This window comes from Gallus gallus, chromosome 3 (assembly GCF_016699485.2).
Source record: "Gallus gallus isolate bGalGal1 chromosome 3, bGalGal1.mat.broiler.GRCg7b, whole genome shotgun sequence".
NCBI lineage: Eukaryota > Metazoa > Chordata > Aves > Galliformes > Phasianidae > Gallus > Gallus gallus.
This window is the reverse complement of record NC_052534.1, coordinates 59891065-59908841: the sequence shown is the minus strand read 5'-3', so window position 1 is coordinate 59908841 and position 17777 is coordinate 59891065. Positions and strand designations below refer to the sequence as shown.

At 37.9% G+C, this 17777-nt stretch overlaps 1 protein-coding gene across 2 annotated transcripts in view; it reads left to right on the top strand.

Moving 5' to 3' along the window:
* NKAIN2 (Na+/K+ transporting ATPase interacting 2) overlaps nucleotides 1-10606 on the top strand; it is a 517562-nt gene extending 506956 nt beyond the window's left edge. For both annotated transcript variants that reach the window (NM_001277834.2, XM_040697148.2), the window contains exons 6-7: nucleotides 2847-2928; nucleotides 7698-10606. In NM_001277834.2, the coding sequence (NP_001264763.1) occupies nucleotides 2847-2928; nucleotides 7698-7707 (92 nt within the window). In that variant the 3' untranslated portion in view covers nucleotides 7708-10606. The remainder of the gene's footprint in view (nucleotides 1-2846; nucleotides 2929-7697) is intronic.
* The last annotated feature ends 7171 nt before the right edge of the window (nucleotides 10607-17777 follow it).

Here is a 17777-nt window from a genome sequence, read left to right as displayed (position 1 = left end):
CTTTCTCTTGTGCCCACACAAGCTTGTTTTACTTAAAGAAATCCTTTTTTTTTTTTTAACACATTATTTTTTTCTTCCTTTCTGAAAACAACCCTAAAGGCACCCTTGAGACCTTTTACCCCATGATTGTAAAACAGAGCATCAATGCCTGCAGCCTTCTAATAATGATTTACTGGTTGCATGAAAGGTCTTGGGAAGATGACAAGAAATGGAAAGCAGGACAATTCCATATAAGTCACATTGGATAAATTGCATGAACTGACACCAGTGGGATACTCATTCAAACGTACATATTTTCTGACTTGTCAAAGGTCAAGAGTGAGGAGAAAAAAAAAACACCAAAAGTAAGCAATAACAAGCAAACAAAAACAAAACAAAACAAAAAACATAGTTACAGCAAAGATGTGTCCATTCTTTTTGCTGCATTTATTATATTTGAGGTTTTTTTCATTTCCCTCCAGTTTAGTATTTCACTTAATAACGTTCATAGTAAATTCTTCATTCTCTGCCTATTAACGTAGTGTGCTTCCAAAGACACAGTCAAGTTGTAATACAGTTTTTCTGATTGTTGCAGACAGTGACTAAGTAGGAAGCAACAAGTGGTATTTATCTTGATTTTAACAAGATTTTGACCCTTTGAGATGTTTGCAAGTAAGCCAGTGAAGCACTGTCCAGATGCAGTCATTACATGTTTGTTGTAGAATTGTTTAAAACTCTGTTTGAAATTTAGTTATCAACCAGCTGGGATGACATTTCAGATGGGATTCTAGTGGGATTTTAGCAAGTAAGATAATGATCTTCATTATTTTTGTTAACAGCAAGGGTGATAGAGGACAAAACGTTTACAAAAATTTGAGATAAAACCAAACTGGAAGGGTTTGGAGCACTTGAGAGGTTAGGATTAGTACCCAGAATGGGCTTGAAAAAGATGAAATTCAATAGAGACAAGTGTAAAAGAACTCCTGTGAGGAACAATCGATCTGAAGTCTTCAGACAAAAGACCACCTGGATAGATTACACTTACTGTAAAAATATGCAAATAAAGATCTGATTATTCGGCTTGAGTGTGATGCCTTTGGAAAAAAAAAAGGGGGGGGGGGGGGGGGAGAAAAAAGAGAAAGAGGTAAAAGGAAGAGAAATAAAAGGAAAAGGGAAAAGAAATAAAAAAGAAAGAGAAAAAGAAAAAAAAAGAAAATAGTACCTATAAAAAACTTTAAAATAGTCATAAAATGGAAAAAAAAAATGGCTCATTTGTCTTCATATCCTTTGGAAGAGGAGACCAAAAAGTAGAAAAGTAGTTAATTTGCAGGAAATTAAATTTAAATTAGACATTAGGAAGTTAGGCACATGGAAAGGCAACACAGAGAGACTATAGAATCTCCTTCATGAGCAATATAAAAGATTAATTTAGTTAAACGTCATTCTGGGACGGGATATATTTAATCCTGCCACAGGGCACAGAATTGGATAAATGACTTCTGCAGGAGTCATTCTGGCCATGGAAGAAGGTGGATGACAAGTTCAGTGTGCCCATGGTTGCAATGGAGACCAACAGTGGTGGTCCAACATAGAGTGTTGGTGGCTTTTTGCTTGCAATCTAAATGGTGGACAGAGGATTACAAGAACATGATGTTGTAATACTTGGAGTGCATGTGAAGGCACTGTTAAGTGTAGTAAATACTGAGGGGTATCTTAATTTTAAAAATGATCTCATAAGTGCAAGTTTTAAGGACATTAACCACTGTGAAAGTTCTCAAACCAATGGTTATAGATCTACATTTTGTGATTTTTGTGGGAATGTTACTGCGTTTATATCCACAATAAGGCATCTTCTGTGAAAAAGATTGTATTACTTTTTTTGTTGTTATGTTTTAATGTACACAAAGCCAGTCTGTCAGTAACACTGCACAGTCTTATGAAGAATGCACTTCTATATCTGAACTCTTTCTCCATTTTCTTTCAAAGTAAAGTCAGTTTCACATCTGGTGTGTGAGAGACAATATTTCATGAACAAGAGGTGCTCACAAATAAACCCAAAAAGCCAACAGTCAGACCTCTTGGTGCAAAAGAAGTGAAGGGTGTGCTTTTACCTGTATAAAAAGAGTGTTAAATAAGAGAAACAGGGGGTTTAGAGTCAGATGAGATTGAGTTGCCCTGGAAATTGTTTAAAATAAACATGAGAAGACCACTGGGAACTGTGAGTGTTGTGAATTAATAAAAAACACCCACCCTGCAACCTTGCTACAGACCTCCAGTGCCTCAAGAGAAATGCTGCTTTCCTTAGATCAGTGGAGTCTCATCTCTGAAGCTCAGATAAATTGTTCCAGCCCTCTGTGTATTGCAACCCAAATGTCAAAGGAGGGAGTCAGAGAAACTTCTGTGTCTCAGAGTCAGATCAATGTGCTTTCTCCTCTACATCACTAAACCACAGTATGTCAGCAAAGCAGACAGTAATCACAGTCAGAAGCAATGTATTCACACTAACAAATAAATGGTTTGCAGCATTTGTAATGTCTGAATAGCATGTTGCTTTGTACTCCAGTCAGGTGGCCTACATGAAAAAGAGTGATATGTGGCTCTTCCTGATAGACAGATGACTTTTATCGCTCATTGTCTTTCTGTGATTTAAAATTCATTTTCATTGAAAAGATGAAGAAGGAGCTTTGCCTTTTCCTCCTTTTTTTTTTTTTTCACCTATTTTATGCATCACCACAATTAGCTGTTCTCGTTTTAACAGATTATTAGAGGGTCTGTCAAAAATAATCTGTTCTGGGTGGCTCTTGTATGATAATGCCTATCACTTCTGAAAGGATGTTTCTAATGAAGGCAATTTGCTTCTTTTTCAGTTGATTTCATAGGTGGATTTGACTCTTACGGCTATCAAGGCCCACAGAAAACATCTCATTTACAGCTACAGCCCATGTATATGTAAGTACTCAACTTCTGAGATGTTCTGCAGTGGCAGGCTGATATTAAAGGATCATTAAAGTGAAAGATGACATCACTTAAAAATTCAGAATAGGCAGAAGCCTTTTTTGATCAACTGAATTCAAGCTACACTTAAGCACCAGCATTACTCTTCTGCTGGATGATAATGATTTCTTACACAGGATACAAAGTGTCACAGTTGTTTAAATAACGCTGAGCTCTCACCTGATTTTACCTCATTTCCATTCATGCAGATTCCACTCCAAGGCAGTAAGAATTTCATTTAGTAGGAAATAGTCAGCTGACAAAACTTGGATGCCAAAAAGTGGACGCATTCAGCATTAGTCATTACTAATACAGATATTTGTTCATTGAATGTGTATGTTCACGTCTGTGCTTCATTTCCAGTCTCTACATTAAATTATAATAATAAAAGAAAATAATAGCAACATATTGTTTTTAAAAATAGATTGAATAGAAAGCGGTATTTTATCTATCCAGTGAGAGTGAGAACTCCATCCTGCCTAGAAGTGCAGCCAAGTACATAAATTTCAGCACACAGGCTCAACTGGAGTACATTCACACTGGAACTTACACACAGCCATAGACCAGGCCAGAAATAATAATCTCCAAATATTTCTGGATGCTCACTGCAATTCAAAACAGCCCTGACTGCCTAGATAAATTGTACCTCACTGCTACAGCCTTTTGAATTCTGTTTTATGTACCATCACCAGCCGACGTGACAAAAGCATAGCAAGCAACAGCTCACAAGGCAGTAGCATTTACTTTTTTCCTTTGTTACTCTTTTGACCATTTCTTTTGAGGAAAAAGCCTAAATGCAGGAAAACAGTATCTATCCCAACACACACTCCCTACACCCATGAATATAATTTCGTTTCTTGTGATTAGTGGAGTAAGTCTGCTGATGGTTTAGTAGTTCTATGCATGGAACTGGCATTTATTCCTTTATCAGCAGTACAATCAATTCTGTGGTAGTGCTTAGGATTGGTCCCTTTGGGAGCTTTTCTAGGAGCTTTTTAATAATCTCAAATTACAATAGTACGTATCTCCAATACCATCTTAACTTCAGCTTTCCATCTGTCTGTGCTCAAGTGAAGATTTTTCACCTGCACTTTTGGCGCAGTGCTGCGCATTTAGAAAATGTTATTTCCTTCCTAGTATTATGTGTGGCTCATAGGTGCTTAGAACAATTCTAATCCTATTTCTTTCTCAGTATACCATAGCTTGCATCAACATATGGAGCCCTCTAGCTGAGATATTATCCCATTCTCTTTATGCTCTCAGCGTTTCTTCCAGAACAGCAGATTACATTTACTGAGCATCTTCATACTGACAGGAAAGAAAGCTAGACCCACTGAAAAAAAAGAAGGTGATATTTTTACACTTTTAGCTGAGACAAAGAGATATATAATGAATCCATGTAAACTATGTTCTGCCTTATTTCAATCTGCATTCTTGCTGGAGCATAGGTGATTTTGGTGTCTTAACTGAGAGACAGAAATCAGTATGTAAGTTGACATTTTGTCCAATCAACCCACAGAAGTATTGCCGTGTCCCAGCAGCAGTCAAACAAAGACACTTCATGTTTCCCTCTGACTATATAGTATTTGACAAGGTCCTCTAGAATTGCTACAGCCTGTTCTTAAGAAGCTTTTACAGCATTTAGTAATACCTTTTTGTTGTTTACAACTGAGGCACACTAGGAGTGCATGCATATGTATTTGCACTGCAGTTGCTCCATAAATGTAGGCAGGCCATTAGGCAGTTGAGTGACAAATTTGAATGTCAAATTAATCAAGCCGTCGTTTGATCTGCTTGTAGCACTATTTACAGCAATAATATATACTGGAAGTCAAAACAAACTGATATGATAACAGCAGGCTATAGAAATATGTTTTAAAGCATTATTTGTTGGGAGGGAGGGTTTGGTTCCTTAGAGATTCTTAGGGATGTTGACCACCAACGAATGTTAGCATTAATCTCTGTAGTATTCAAGGAGAAGAAAAAACTGTAAAAAACCTTACTCTCTAGGTGAAGTCACCTGGACTCTATAGTGCTCAGCATTCCTTGGAAATGAGTAAGATAAGAATAATTTGACATAGAAAAGCAGAGGGCAGAATAGGAAAGGCCCCTGCTTTATGGAGGATTCTGCCACCGTACTCTCATGAAATCATAAGGATATAATCGTATCCATTCAGGATACAACTATGCCTATATATATCCATGTAGCTATGTACGTATAACAATTTCCGTGATTTTATCAACTGCTAGAAAAGATCATTGAATCCACAGACAGCGGAGAATATATTAAACATTATCTCAGTTCCTGCAAGAGACCAAGAAAATGTAAAGACAACTTGTTGCCTCCTTTGTGTGCTTTACTATTCAGGCTCACAGTGAGTGCAACTAGTGAAGAGAAATCAGAGATAGATGGTGTATTTTACATATTCTGGCTACTGTCAGAAGCACACTAGCACTTCTTTTTTTAATCTGTGCTATAGTAGTACCTACTGGCCATCATGTCAGGCATGTGATAGAAGTGAAAGAAAAAAATGACCTCAACTTTGAAGGACTCACCAGAAGAATATCACCTTGTAATGATTATAGAAGTTCTGACAAAAATGCTAATTTTAGCATGTATTCCAGTAATAAGTATAAAAACATCCCCATTATTTACTAAATCATTTCATATGCAGAAACAATACAAAGGTGTTTATAATTGTGGGGTAGCTGTCAGTTGTTATCCCCATACTGCTTGCAGGCGTGACTTGATTTAGCAGATTACGATGACAGAATTCCATCAACACAAACTTTTGTCTCAATTCAAGCCAGACTGATTTACATCCAACTGATTTAAATCAATTTGAAGTGTTTTACACATGCACAGCTTAATTATTATCCTGAAAGAATGCTGTGTTTAGTAATTGCTAACTGTTAAGACACACTGTTTTGCAACCAGAGCTTTCTCCTGTTGTGCTACAGTTAGCACTTCATTTTGTTAATTTGGAGTTTATACTGAACCTACACAAACCTACATGTGCAATTAAATAGTTATAATGATTTATTCAGACTCTTCATTTTAGCATTTCCATTCTGTCAGTAATTATTTAACCAAAGAATTAATACTTTTGTGATTTCAGTCGAGCTCTACTGATGAGAACATTACAACTGAGTTTACACATGCACACTGCATTCATATTGAGTTTCCTCCGTTATGCAAAACTATCATAAATAAATCAGATAGGGAAAAAAAATCTTGATTTACAAAACAGGAAGCACTATCCGTTATTAGCAAATTGAGGTGACTGTCTATGACTACTGTTTCCATAAATTGCCTAGTATTTTTAGATTCAGACTCACTTTGTTTCTTTTCTCTACATTTTAGGCTTTGAATTCCAATCAAAACTCTCCATGTCAACTCTTGCAATTTCACATTTCATTTAAATCAGGTTTTTTTGTTGTTGTTGTTGGGTTTTTTGTTTGTTTGTTTAAGAAAAATTCAACTTATACTGTTTTAAATAAAATAGTGGTGTTTTGGGGGAGGATTCTTATTGTGACTATTATCTACCTGTTATAAATGGCTTTTTATTATTTAAGTGCCAACAGTGTGCTCTATGCTGTGCAAGCCAAGAAGCCTATGCAGTCCCTTCAAAACGAATATGCATTTTAACGGGATAGAACCACTGCTCAGGTATCTCCGTGCAGTGTGGCCACAGCTGATGTCCTAAAAAGCAGCTTCCCAGCATTCTGTGCTGGAGATGCCAGTGCTCATCTCCAGACAATGGGACGAGAACACAATAAGATGATGGAAATCAATTGTCAAGAGAGAATTCTGCTCTTGGGAGGTGACCGCAGCTGGTGACTAAACACTGTATGCACTGATTCTGCTGCACATGAAAAAAAAACAGTTATGATTGTGGAACAAGACTGCACTGCATGATCACAGTAGGAAGGAGGGAGAGGAGAGAGATTTTTCTTTCCTTTCTTCATGATAAACTTGCTTGTTCATGAAAAAAATAAGTGAAGCTAAAAAAAATCATGCATGTCTGATGCTGATTCCTAATGCACTGGAGAAATTGCTCAAAAACAGCTTAGCCCTGAAGTGAAGCTTGCTTTCCTTGTACTGAGAAGTCTGAGAATTCTTGCATTATATGTAGATATATATATACGCACATATATATATATACATGCATGCATACTATATATGCATAGAAACACATAATTATGCAAACACAAGCCCCTACATATATGAGTGTATACACCCACACACACACACCAGGGCTGCTCTGAAAGCAATGCATCTTTTATTATGTTGACCTACAATATCAGAGGCAGATGTTGGTGTTATGGCAGCAGAGGCTGAACCTTCCCAACAACACTAGAAGCAAAGCCTTGCCTAGCAACCAGCAGCATCTTGTCTGCCTCAGATTATGAAAGTTTGGGTTTAAACACAGTAGTTGAGGTTGACAGTGGCTGTCTGACTATACTTAATTACTCCTGCTTGAAGTATGATTTTGAATGGTTTACGAAACCTGTGCTGACTTCTCTGATGGTGTTCCAAAGGAAACCAAGTGATCACCTGAGCAAACACCTTTTCTTTTCTGTCCTCTCCTACCTATGCACAGTGAGCTGTTACTGGTTAGTGGCTTACACTTGCTTACAAAAGGGCACTAAAGCTGCAGGGCAGTAATCGGGTATGTTTCTGGTGGATTATATGCATCTTTTTTTCTGTGTCTTTCTCCTAGGTCAAAGTGAAAACTGGGACTGCTCAAGGTGGGCTGGAGGACCTGTCAAAGAAAATGTTTTCAGATTGCCCTCTGGTTCTTCAAAGAACAAAAAAATTCCAGTTTTTGTGCTAAAAAAAAAAAAAAAAAAAAAAAGGCTGATTGAACAGTGAGACAAAGTACAACAGACACATTCAGCCTCTCTTTCTAACAGATACTAAGGGAGATGCCACAGACCTCCTTCCTGCTTCCCAACACCACAGGGCCAGAGCAGAGGCTCTGTTGCTTCCCTCTGGCTCCTCTGGACTGCAGCCACCGCCAGTGGGGCCCATCTGGATTAAGACATGAACCAAGCCAATTCAGTGCTTTTGGAGCCCCCTCCGCACTCCTGGCCACATTCGGTCTCTGTAGTCAACACAAGGCTAGGAATACTGGGATGACCTTGCAAGAGAAGTCAATAGACAGCACGTTGTTTGCCCTGAAGGCTGTAGAGTTCATACTTGCCTTAACCTAACTGCATTGCACATCAGAGAAACTCAGTGCAAGCTTTCTGAAGTAACGTCCTTTAGGCTCAACACGCTGCCATTAATTCTGAACGATTTCTAAGTCAGTAGTTTTCTTTGTTTTGTTTTGTTTTCATGTCAGGGAATAAGGCTCTGTTGCTCCATGGCTCCAGAGTGACCAAGTAGAAAACTGCCAGCTGTCAGAAAGTGCTTTACTTTTGAGGCTCCACAGTGGTCAAGAAACAAACCGTTTATAATGATTAAAAAAAAGAAAAGGAAAAAAAAAGAAATAAGATCTTTGGGGGGGTCAGGGTGGGGGAAGGGGTAACATAAACTAATGATTGAACCTACTGGAAGTAAGCAGCATAAACAGTGCTTCTTAATCCCGCTGTTTTTGTTTATCGCACTTTAGGTGCTTTTATAGCTATCTCTAAATGTCTTTTACTAACTACAGAGACATCTGCAGATTTCTATCAACAAAGGCCAACTGAATATGTACTAGCTATGTTTACTCTTTTATATCTAATTTCAACTGAAAATTCTCTGTAAGTGGGCTTTTTTTTCTAATCACACCATAAGGGATCTATATATTTTATTTTTTGGTTTTGGTTGGGGAGGGTGGGAAGGGACTAGCTGAGTTGAAGAAATATTGGAGACATTTTTGTGGTATATTTGGGGGATCTGTTGTGTGTTAGAATGTGTATTTTATCTTCCTGTAATATTGTGGCTGAAAAAAAACTGTGCTGTTACGTAGTTGGCAACAAGATGCCTTCGGGAATTTTGCTAGTAGGTCAATGTGTATATGAAATACTCTGAACTCCTAGGAACATATGTTTTGTTCTAAATCTGATCTGTATTTTCAAGCACTTAGGTGGCTTTCATTAGGAGAAACCCATGTTTTACTCAGGCTTTTCAGGATCTTGGATTGTCATTGTTTCTTTGCTCAGACCCTGCACAGGCAAATACACACATCTACCACACCTGTGGTGGCCACGTAGGTTTTGAGGGTGAGAGGGAAGGTCAGTGCATGGAAGTGTTCGAGCTGCCCTCAAATGACTGACTTCTCCTTGTTCACCAAACCCTGGTGCCCACGTTTCTTCTGAGCTCCCACAGCCCATGCACAAACTCCACGCATCCATCCCTATACAAACCATTACCCTTTGCGTGTCTGCATGGATGTAATGTGTCACAAACCACCGCTCTGGACAATGACAGAGGAACAGGCATTCACCAGTGAAGATAAGACACGGGACACGTTCAGGAACTATACTTACATTTATTCAGTGAGATATATATATATATTTATGTAAGTGTGTGTGTGTGTGTATGTGTATGAATATATAATACACATGAATATCTATTGAGAGGGGCTGCAGAATCCTGGGAATATCTGGTGCATGGGGCCACGGGCTCCAGGTACTGTCAGGTACTGTTCATTATCTCCTGCGTGAATTAGACAAGTCACTTAAGCCTGATCCAGTAGAGCATTCAATGCTGTTTTGGATCTCAATTTTTCAGACTTGTGTACCTGAAATTCTGAGCTCATTCTGGTTGAAGCTGCTTTCCAGTCCCTGGGAAATCATGCAGTTTCCAAGTGCCAGGCTGAAACTTCCCATAAGCTGAAAATTTTTGAAAGTTTTATGTAATATTTAATGTAGCAGATGTATAATATTAAACACAATGTAGAGGTTTAAATGGAATGAAAATGTCATAACAGGGTATTTTAACTTTCCCTGTATAGCAGTTAATCAAAATCATGTTTCTATAAAAATCATTTTCTTAATATGGAAAGAAACCGGTTTAGGCACTTAACTGATGATCCAATTTTGAGCAGATAATTTTTCATACCTCTCGGTGATTTCCCACAGAATGGCAACTACAGGTAGTTAGCAATTTTAGAAGTCAGAAAATTTAATGAAGCATCTACAGATAGTCTTTAGGCCTAATCTTAATTTAAAAAAAAAAAAAAAAAAAAAAAAAGGCCTTAATTTCTCTGTCTTAGTCTTCCCATCTATACAAAGGGAATAATGTCTGCCTCACAAGTTTTGTGTGAGGTTTGAATTGTTTATGTTTGTAAAGTGCTTAGGAAATAGGAAGCACATTTAATGATTAAGTATTACATTGGTAACTGCTTATTCATATATTACATATAGAGTAGATATACACACACTCACACATGGATTACATATATATGTATATACATATATACCTATATGAAGTTGATATTCATAACTTTGCTTAAGTTGCAGTTAGAGCACCACCATTAAAAGGAAATTAGGACTATTGACTACTAAACTAAATGATTAGTGGACAGATCTCTTCCGGAAGCAGTTTAGAGCACAGTAATGTGAGAATATCTGGATAACATTTTCGATTTGTACAGCTGTATCCTCCTCAAAATCCAGTAAAGAATGTTATTTTTCTAGGCTGGGCTTTTGTTATAAACTTAAATATTCAGAACGCAAGAGATACAATCCAAATGTGTCTTTTTTTTTTTTCTTTTCTTTTTGGCATTTGTTAATTCTGAATGTATTTTTAACAAAAGTGATTTTTTTGACTTACTAGTGTAATTTGCATTTAAAACAATAAATGGAAAAAATATAGGTTTCCAAGCTATTCATGGCCCCTTGCTGCTGTTCACAACTTACAGGAAACTTAAAATTACAGTTGCCAGCTGAGCAACAATGCAAGATAAAGAATCCTATTACATTTACATGATGACAGTCCTGATCTGTGCAGTGCGTGGATGTGACAGCACTGAATAGAAATTGCCAGGTCATGACACCATTTTAAAGTAGTCATAGGTAGGAAGAATTTTCATTATCACTGACACTAAAAGGTTTCTTTTACAAGGCAGACTGCAAGAGACTCTTCCCTTAGAAAGCATCTTTTTTTGCCCGCTCATTGGGAATTTTAAGCATACGATAGGTTTACAGTTGCCAAAAGTGTTAAATATGGCAGAAGTAATACTTGTTAAGAGGGAGCTATGTAACATTAATATTTCCACTGCATTCATTTTCCTTTATATGCTATTCGTTGTCCCTACACTGAAATGAAGAAATGCTGTCTTAGGTAATGCCTTTACAGAGCTCTCGTATATTGACAGCTTGCCTAAGGGGCTTTAATGAGGGACCATATAACCATATACATTTCAAGATATATGATTGTGTTCTCCTCATACTATTCCTTAGTAAGAAAGTTCATTAATTGTTGCCTGTAGGATTTTTTTTTATGCTGTAATTGTAGTGAAAGTGATATTTTTCAGTCAGGTAAAGAGAAAATGGTTGTGCTCCACTTGCTCAGTTTAACTATTGCTTGCAATACTCAGGAGCCATACAGCATTTTGAAAAAGGCTGGTGCAATATGTATGGATTCCTCAAGGTCTCCAGATAGGAATGGCTGTTAACTCAGTCTCTGAAGGTTTTTTAGCCATTTGCACTCTCACCTTCTATTTGAGTACACTGATTGCAGGCAAAACAAAACTACGTACAGCACAAGTCCCTCCAGCATTCAATACTTTTATTTCCAGTTCTCTGTTTTCTTTTGAATGCAATTATTCAATGGTTGTCTCTGAGTAAATCTCATCCAAATCCAAATCTGAATTTCCAGCCAAAGGCAGAAGGCCCCACAAATAGGCTGTATATGTTTCTTTTTTTGTTTGTTTGTTTTCTTTCTTTCTTTTACTTTCTTATTTGCTCCAAGGACTCTCTTCAACTTACCTGAGATCAAACAGGTAAGCTTTCTGAGTTTTTTTTCTAGCTAATCTAAATCTGGCTTCTTTATAGTACATGTGGAATGGAGACAACCACTAAAGGTGAATGAGATTTTGTTAAAGAGCCAGTACATGTGAGTACTGCAGAAGGTATTGTGTCCACTGTTCCTTGGAGAATGATGCGGATCAGTTGTCATGCTAATCAACCCACTCCAAGCTAGGTGCAATAATAAATGTAATTACCATATATAAAAGACACTGCCCTTTAGACTACAATTGCTTATTCTCATAAAGAAGTGGCACAACACCAAATGAGTCAATGAAAAATGTTTCCTTCTTGTATTGACTATCATACTTCATCCCCCATGGATTAGAGAAATTGGCTCTGTTTGGTCTTGTGTCCTGACAAGTGCCTCTGTTCAGACCTTCACCAGGAGAAACAATTACAGTCAACTGGATCTGTAACCTTCTCTCCTGGTGGGAGAGAAGGAAGGATATTGTACCAAATGTAGTGCTTTAAGTAGTGTCATGCATGCATTTGTTATCCATCTTCCTCCACACGTCCAAAACAGGTCTCTCAAAATGCTCTCCTCCTTTATCTCAGAAACCAAGACAGATAATGTCTTTTATAAGGTGCTTCCAAATTCTGTTGACAGTAAAGAGTTTTTTCTTTAAGTATAATTAAAGCACAATTTTTTCTGTTCTCTCTTGAGTAGAAGATAGCTCTCTCTTCCAAAAGCCTTGGGATTAAGTATTTTGGGCAGACTGTGAAACTTGAAAATTCAAAAAATTGCTTGGGACCATCTCTGTCTCAAAATGAAATCACCAGGACAAAGGCAAGACTTTCTACATTCACCAGTAGAAACGGATCTTCACTATCATCTCTTACCTATTTACTTGCCCAACCTTGTCTTCATCCTGCTGGCAAATAAGTCATATGGAGCTAAACATGGAAAAGTGTGTTTACATTCAACTTATGTTCTTCAACAGTCTGCTGTACTCCCATGCATTCCTGAGTCACCCTTAACTGATAATAGTCCTCTCTTTTTTTTTCCCTGTCACCATCTCCTTGACCCTTTCTTACTCCTGCTCTGCCTGAATACATCTACAAATCTCCTACTTAAAATATGTACTGCTCTTTGTCATATCCATTGTTTCAAACTCTCCTTCTGATGACAGTGATTGCAATAATGGAAGATGATGTCATTGAGGATATGTACAAAACTGGAAGAACAAGAAGCATAAAGGTTACATATGTCCTCCAAAGGGCCAAGACATAGTGAGACACTTTATACAGCTATAAAGGTTGACAGTGTTACAGATGTCATGAGATTCAACTGACCTTAGTAAGAATCATTTTCAAATGTGCAATTGCATTTGCACAATGTTCAATTGCAACAGTTCAGTTAGTACAGAGAGTCATAAATACATGGAGTTATACAAGATACAGGTGAAATAGAAGCAAATTCATAGAAAATGTGTTTATGAACACTTTGACCAAACCAGACTTGAATTTTGGTCTCTTTGAATTTATCTCAGATATTTTTCCTGTTGCAAATATTTGGATGGTTGGTTTCTATGCTGCAGGTGTTCAGAAATGAACTCTTTGTTCCTAGGGGGACATACATGTGTGTGCAATTACACTCATTTATATGAGATTTTCAGTATTCATGCATCTGTGCATTTGTGCTAAATGTTGGCTCATTTCTCTCGGCAATATACATACATAAATATTATCTGAGTATATTTCACAGTGGAGAAGCAAAACCATATACACAGTGTCTCCTCTTTTCTACTTTTAGCTTCTCCTGTCCTTCCTCTCAAAGGACTCAATGCCCTGAGTGTTAATTTTTCAGATGGGCATTCTTTATAGAGAAATTACATTTCCTTATGCTTACATTCCCATGTATGAGCATGATGCAGTGTATGAATACATTAAACAAGACAGTCCCTTCTGCAAAGAGCTTGTATATTAAATAAAATAAATGAGATCATTTTAATTAAAAACAAAAAAGGAAAAAATTAAAATATTAACCCAATGATCTCACAGTCCCACTCAGAAGTTAAAATTTGATGAAAAAAAAAAATAGTGCCAAACAACTCTAGGAAAATCATCAGGGCAGGAAAACAAAACAAAACAAAAAAAAAATAAAAAACAAAACACCGTGATTTACAATTATAAGGTTATGTGGCTACTTTAAGTACATGCATTTGAAAATAGTGTAAAAAATTAGCCAATTATATCTCACTAGAATATCCAATTAACTTATGATAGCTCCATATAGATGCATTATATCAAATACTACATTTTAGAGGCACTTAAAGCAGTAGCTATGGAAGAACAACATTGAAGTAACTGTAAATTGATGCCATCACAAAAGGATTATGGATTGATTCAATTAATCAGTAAGTCATTTCTAAGAGATCTGCAGGGATTTATTTACCAAACACTTACATTGTTTATTTTCCTCTTTGGAGGGTATGTATACTATCATTTTTCTTCATTATTATTCTCATTTCATTCATCAATTTCTGACAAATACTTTCATGCCAATATGTGGCACGTTGTGTGTGTAAATTGCCTACGTTCACTGATTTAAAGCAACATACTCAGAGCTACCAGCAGCCAAAAAGTTTTCTTTTATTTCCCTCAGGTCCCAAGAAACTCTATTTGTCTATAATCACCATCAAGACATGTTTCCTGTTTGAATTTTTCTTTCATTTTTCTCCAGATAACAGGGATGTAAGGTCTCGTCTAGCACAATGTGTGGGTACCTGCTTAAACTTCAGACAGAAACTTAACATGAAAAATATTTTGAACTCTCTTGAGACTATCAGATAAATATTGGTTTAACCTTATATTTTATAGTTCAAATCCAGGAAAACAATACAAGAATTATTTAAAGAATTTCAGCAGTAGCATTATGTTTTCCACAGGATTTGACTGATCTTAGTATGTCTTTCAAAAGAAATGCATGGAAATGGCCAAGTGAGATCTAATTACATACTATAAATTTGCAGATGCTGGGCAGGTCAGAAGTCTGGGGCAGTCCACACTGTCTGAGGATCTTCCCCAGTGCGTTCAGAAAATTCCCACCGTGTATTAGATTGGGATCAACAACAGAGGGGTGGTGGCAGCAAAATTGAAAGTACCTCATCAAAAGGACTAAGTTGCTAGCAGAGTGAAATCCCTTTATGGGTCTCATTGCAGCTGGACTGCAGATAAACAGTTTAAGATGTCAGAGGAAATTGTGTCAATATTATCAAGGGACTGACCCCTATACCACATACCGCTGACTGACTCAAAGGAGTAATGGTGCCTGTACAGCATGAGTGATGATGTTTTGATGCTGTTGCATCTGCAAAAATGATTTGGGATTGAGAAAGGCAGTGCATGCTCACATTGTAGGTGGTGGTAACACACAGGCAATGATCTCAGACATCCATATAACATACAGCCAGCATTATTCATCTCTATCTTTCCAATTTCCTCTGCCCACCATTTTTCTTCTGTTGGGATTGTTTCCAAAAATGCAGATACTCACTAGAATTCATGTTATTAGCTGTTTTATTATTACTATTTTTACATCAATAGTCAAAAATGATTTTCTTTTTCCTATCAGATTTGAAATTATGCTCAACAAAGTAAAATGAGCTGCACTCTTAGATACAAAATAATTAGCTCTATCCCCAGGTCTGTTTGTAACAGGCAGATGGAGCCAGATACTTCATAGTGGAAACCAGCATGAGTGCAAGAGACAACAGGCACAAACTGATATACAGGCAATTTTTAATAAACATATAAGTTATTTACTGTGGGGCACTGGAAGCCCAGAGAGGGTACAGAGACTTTTCCTTGGAGATCTTCAGATCCTGTTCATGGTCTTGAGCAAACTGCTCTGGGTGTTCCTCTCTGGGCAGGTGACCTCCAGAGGTCCCTGCCATCCTCAGCCATTCTCTGTGTGACTCACCTCTCATTTACACTATATTTGTTTCCCTCTAAAAACATCCCCAGTGTCTACAGACAACAAGAAAATTTTGCTTGCTGTCTTGGGATAGACTCAGAATTAACTTCTGTAGTGATGCCAGCTCCATTAAGATCATTAGGAATTTTTCTATTTGTTTCAGTGAGACCACATCTCACTCTTCACAATTAAGGTGCCTGAATATTTGCTTTGCTTGAAAAACAAACATCCACAGCAATTACCTCCAATAACTTTTAAATGGCTCTACAAAATGTCTGGGTCCTTTTTTTCCACTTTCATGCTCAGCACTTACGAAATGCATGGTATGGTGATCAAAAATATGTCTATAGTCATTCGCACTGACCTACGTGACTTGCTCATTACCACATTTGTACCAGTAAAATCTTTCTATCATTCCCACTCTTCTGTGCATTTCATTTCATATGAATAAGTATCACTCCAGAGGATTAGCACCCTGTGAGGCTTTCTTCAAAACATGAGTGCTAAGGAGGAATCAAAAGACATTTGCATAGCTGTTCAGCCCATGTGACAGTGGGAATCTGCTACATGGCCCCTTTTCCTTTATAATAAATGTTAAATATCAATTGTAACCTACAACTCTCAGTCTAAGTATTTCACATTTTTCTTCTAGCTTCTTGCTCAACTGCACAGAGCTCTTCAGACTTTCTAACTTTTCCATTGAGCAAACGAATTCATGAGCTGGGAAATTTTTGCACATGAACAGAAAGATAAAGGACAATCTTGAAAGGCAGGTTAATAGTATCCAATCCTTATAGATGTAAAATACTGTATGGGAACTGTTGAATCATGGCCTGAACCTCTGATTGACCACCTGAGGCACGCGCTGAGTCAGCCACAGGGGCACAGGTGAACGCAGGTTCACCTGAGTGACCAGAAGCCTGGCTCCACCCCTCCTAGACCCCATTTAAGGGCTGACTCCCAAGGAGGAAGAATCTCTATCTGGAGATCACTCCCCTTGGAGCCCTTCTGTGAGCCTAGGACATGGGTAAGCTCTTTATTTCATTGCTCTTTTGTAAATGCATTAATCTCTCTGATCCCATACCTATTTACCTTACAATCTGTATTCCTGTTTGCCATACAAATACTTGCCAGAAACATCACTCAGTTTGGAGTTTCTCCTGTTCTGAAATGCCTCTCTCATTAATTCATGGCCTGAAATACAGTTCCTGACAAAACTCTGTCCAAGTGAGACCTCCACCCTGATAGCCACTTCCTTTCCAAGATGATGTGTACAACGCTGCATTTAGCTCAATGAAAGAAAACATTGGAGAAGCTAGTGTTTATTCCTCATACCTATTCCTTCAAACTTGGCTTTCTCAAACCTGGACATGTGAGGCAGTCTCGCTGTCAATTGCATTTTGGGTAATTAAATTGAGCTGTAGGTGTGCACCAGCAAAACTTAAGGAGGATCTCTGTGTCCCTATGTGTTGTGCCATGTGAGCAAGACCAGAAGCAAGGATGTACAGGAAGGCCAGGCTGGATGTGGCTTTGGGCAGCCTGGTCTAGTGGTTGGCGACCCTGCATATAGCAGGTGGGTTGAAGCTAGATCATCATTATGGTCCTTTTCAACCCAAGCGATTCCATGATTTTATGACAGCAAGATTCCCCACCATGCTCATTGCTCTGCCCCTGCCTCCAGCACCCTCACTCACAGCCTGCCCTGCCTCCAACACCAGCACTTCAGAGGTGCTCTGTTGTCCTAGCCAAGCGGCCTCATCATCCTTGCCAGGCAGGTGCAGCACATCTGGAGCTGCAGAAATCTCTTCCCAAGTCACTGTTCTAACCCAGATCTTGCCTTTCATGGAGGAGAACAGTCAGATGTTTGCTTGGATCCAGCTTTTGTATCTGAGAAGGCAGGTCTGTATCTCGCCTTGCTCTT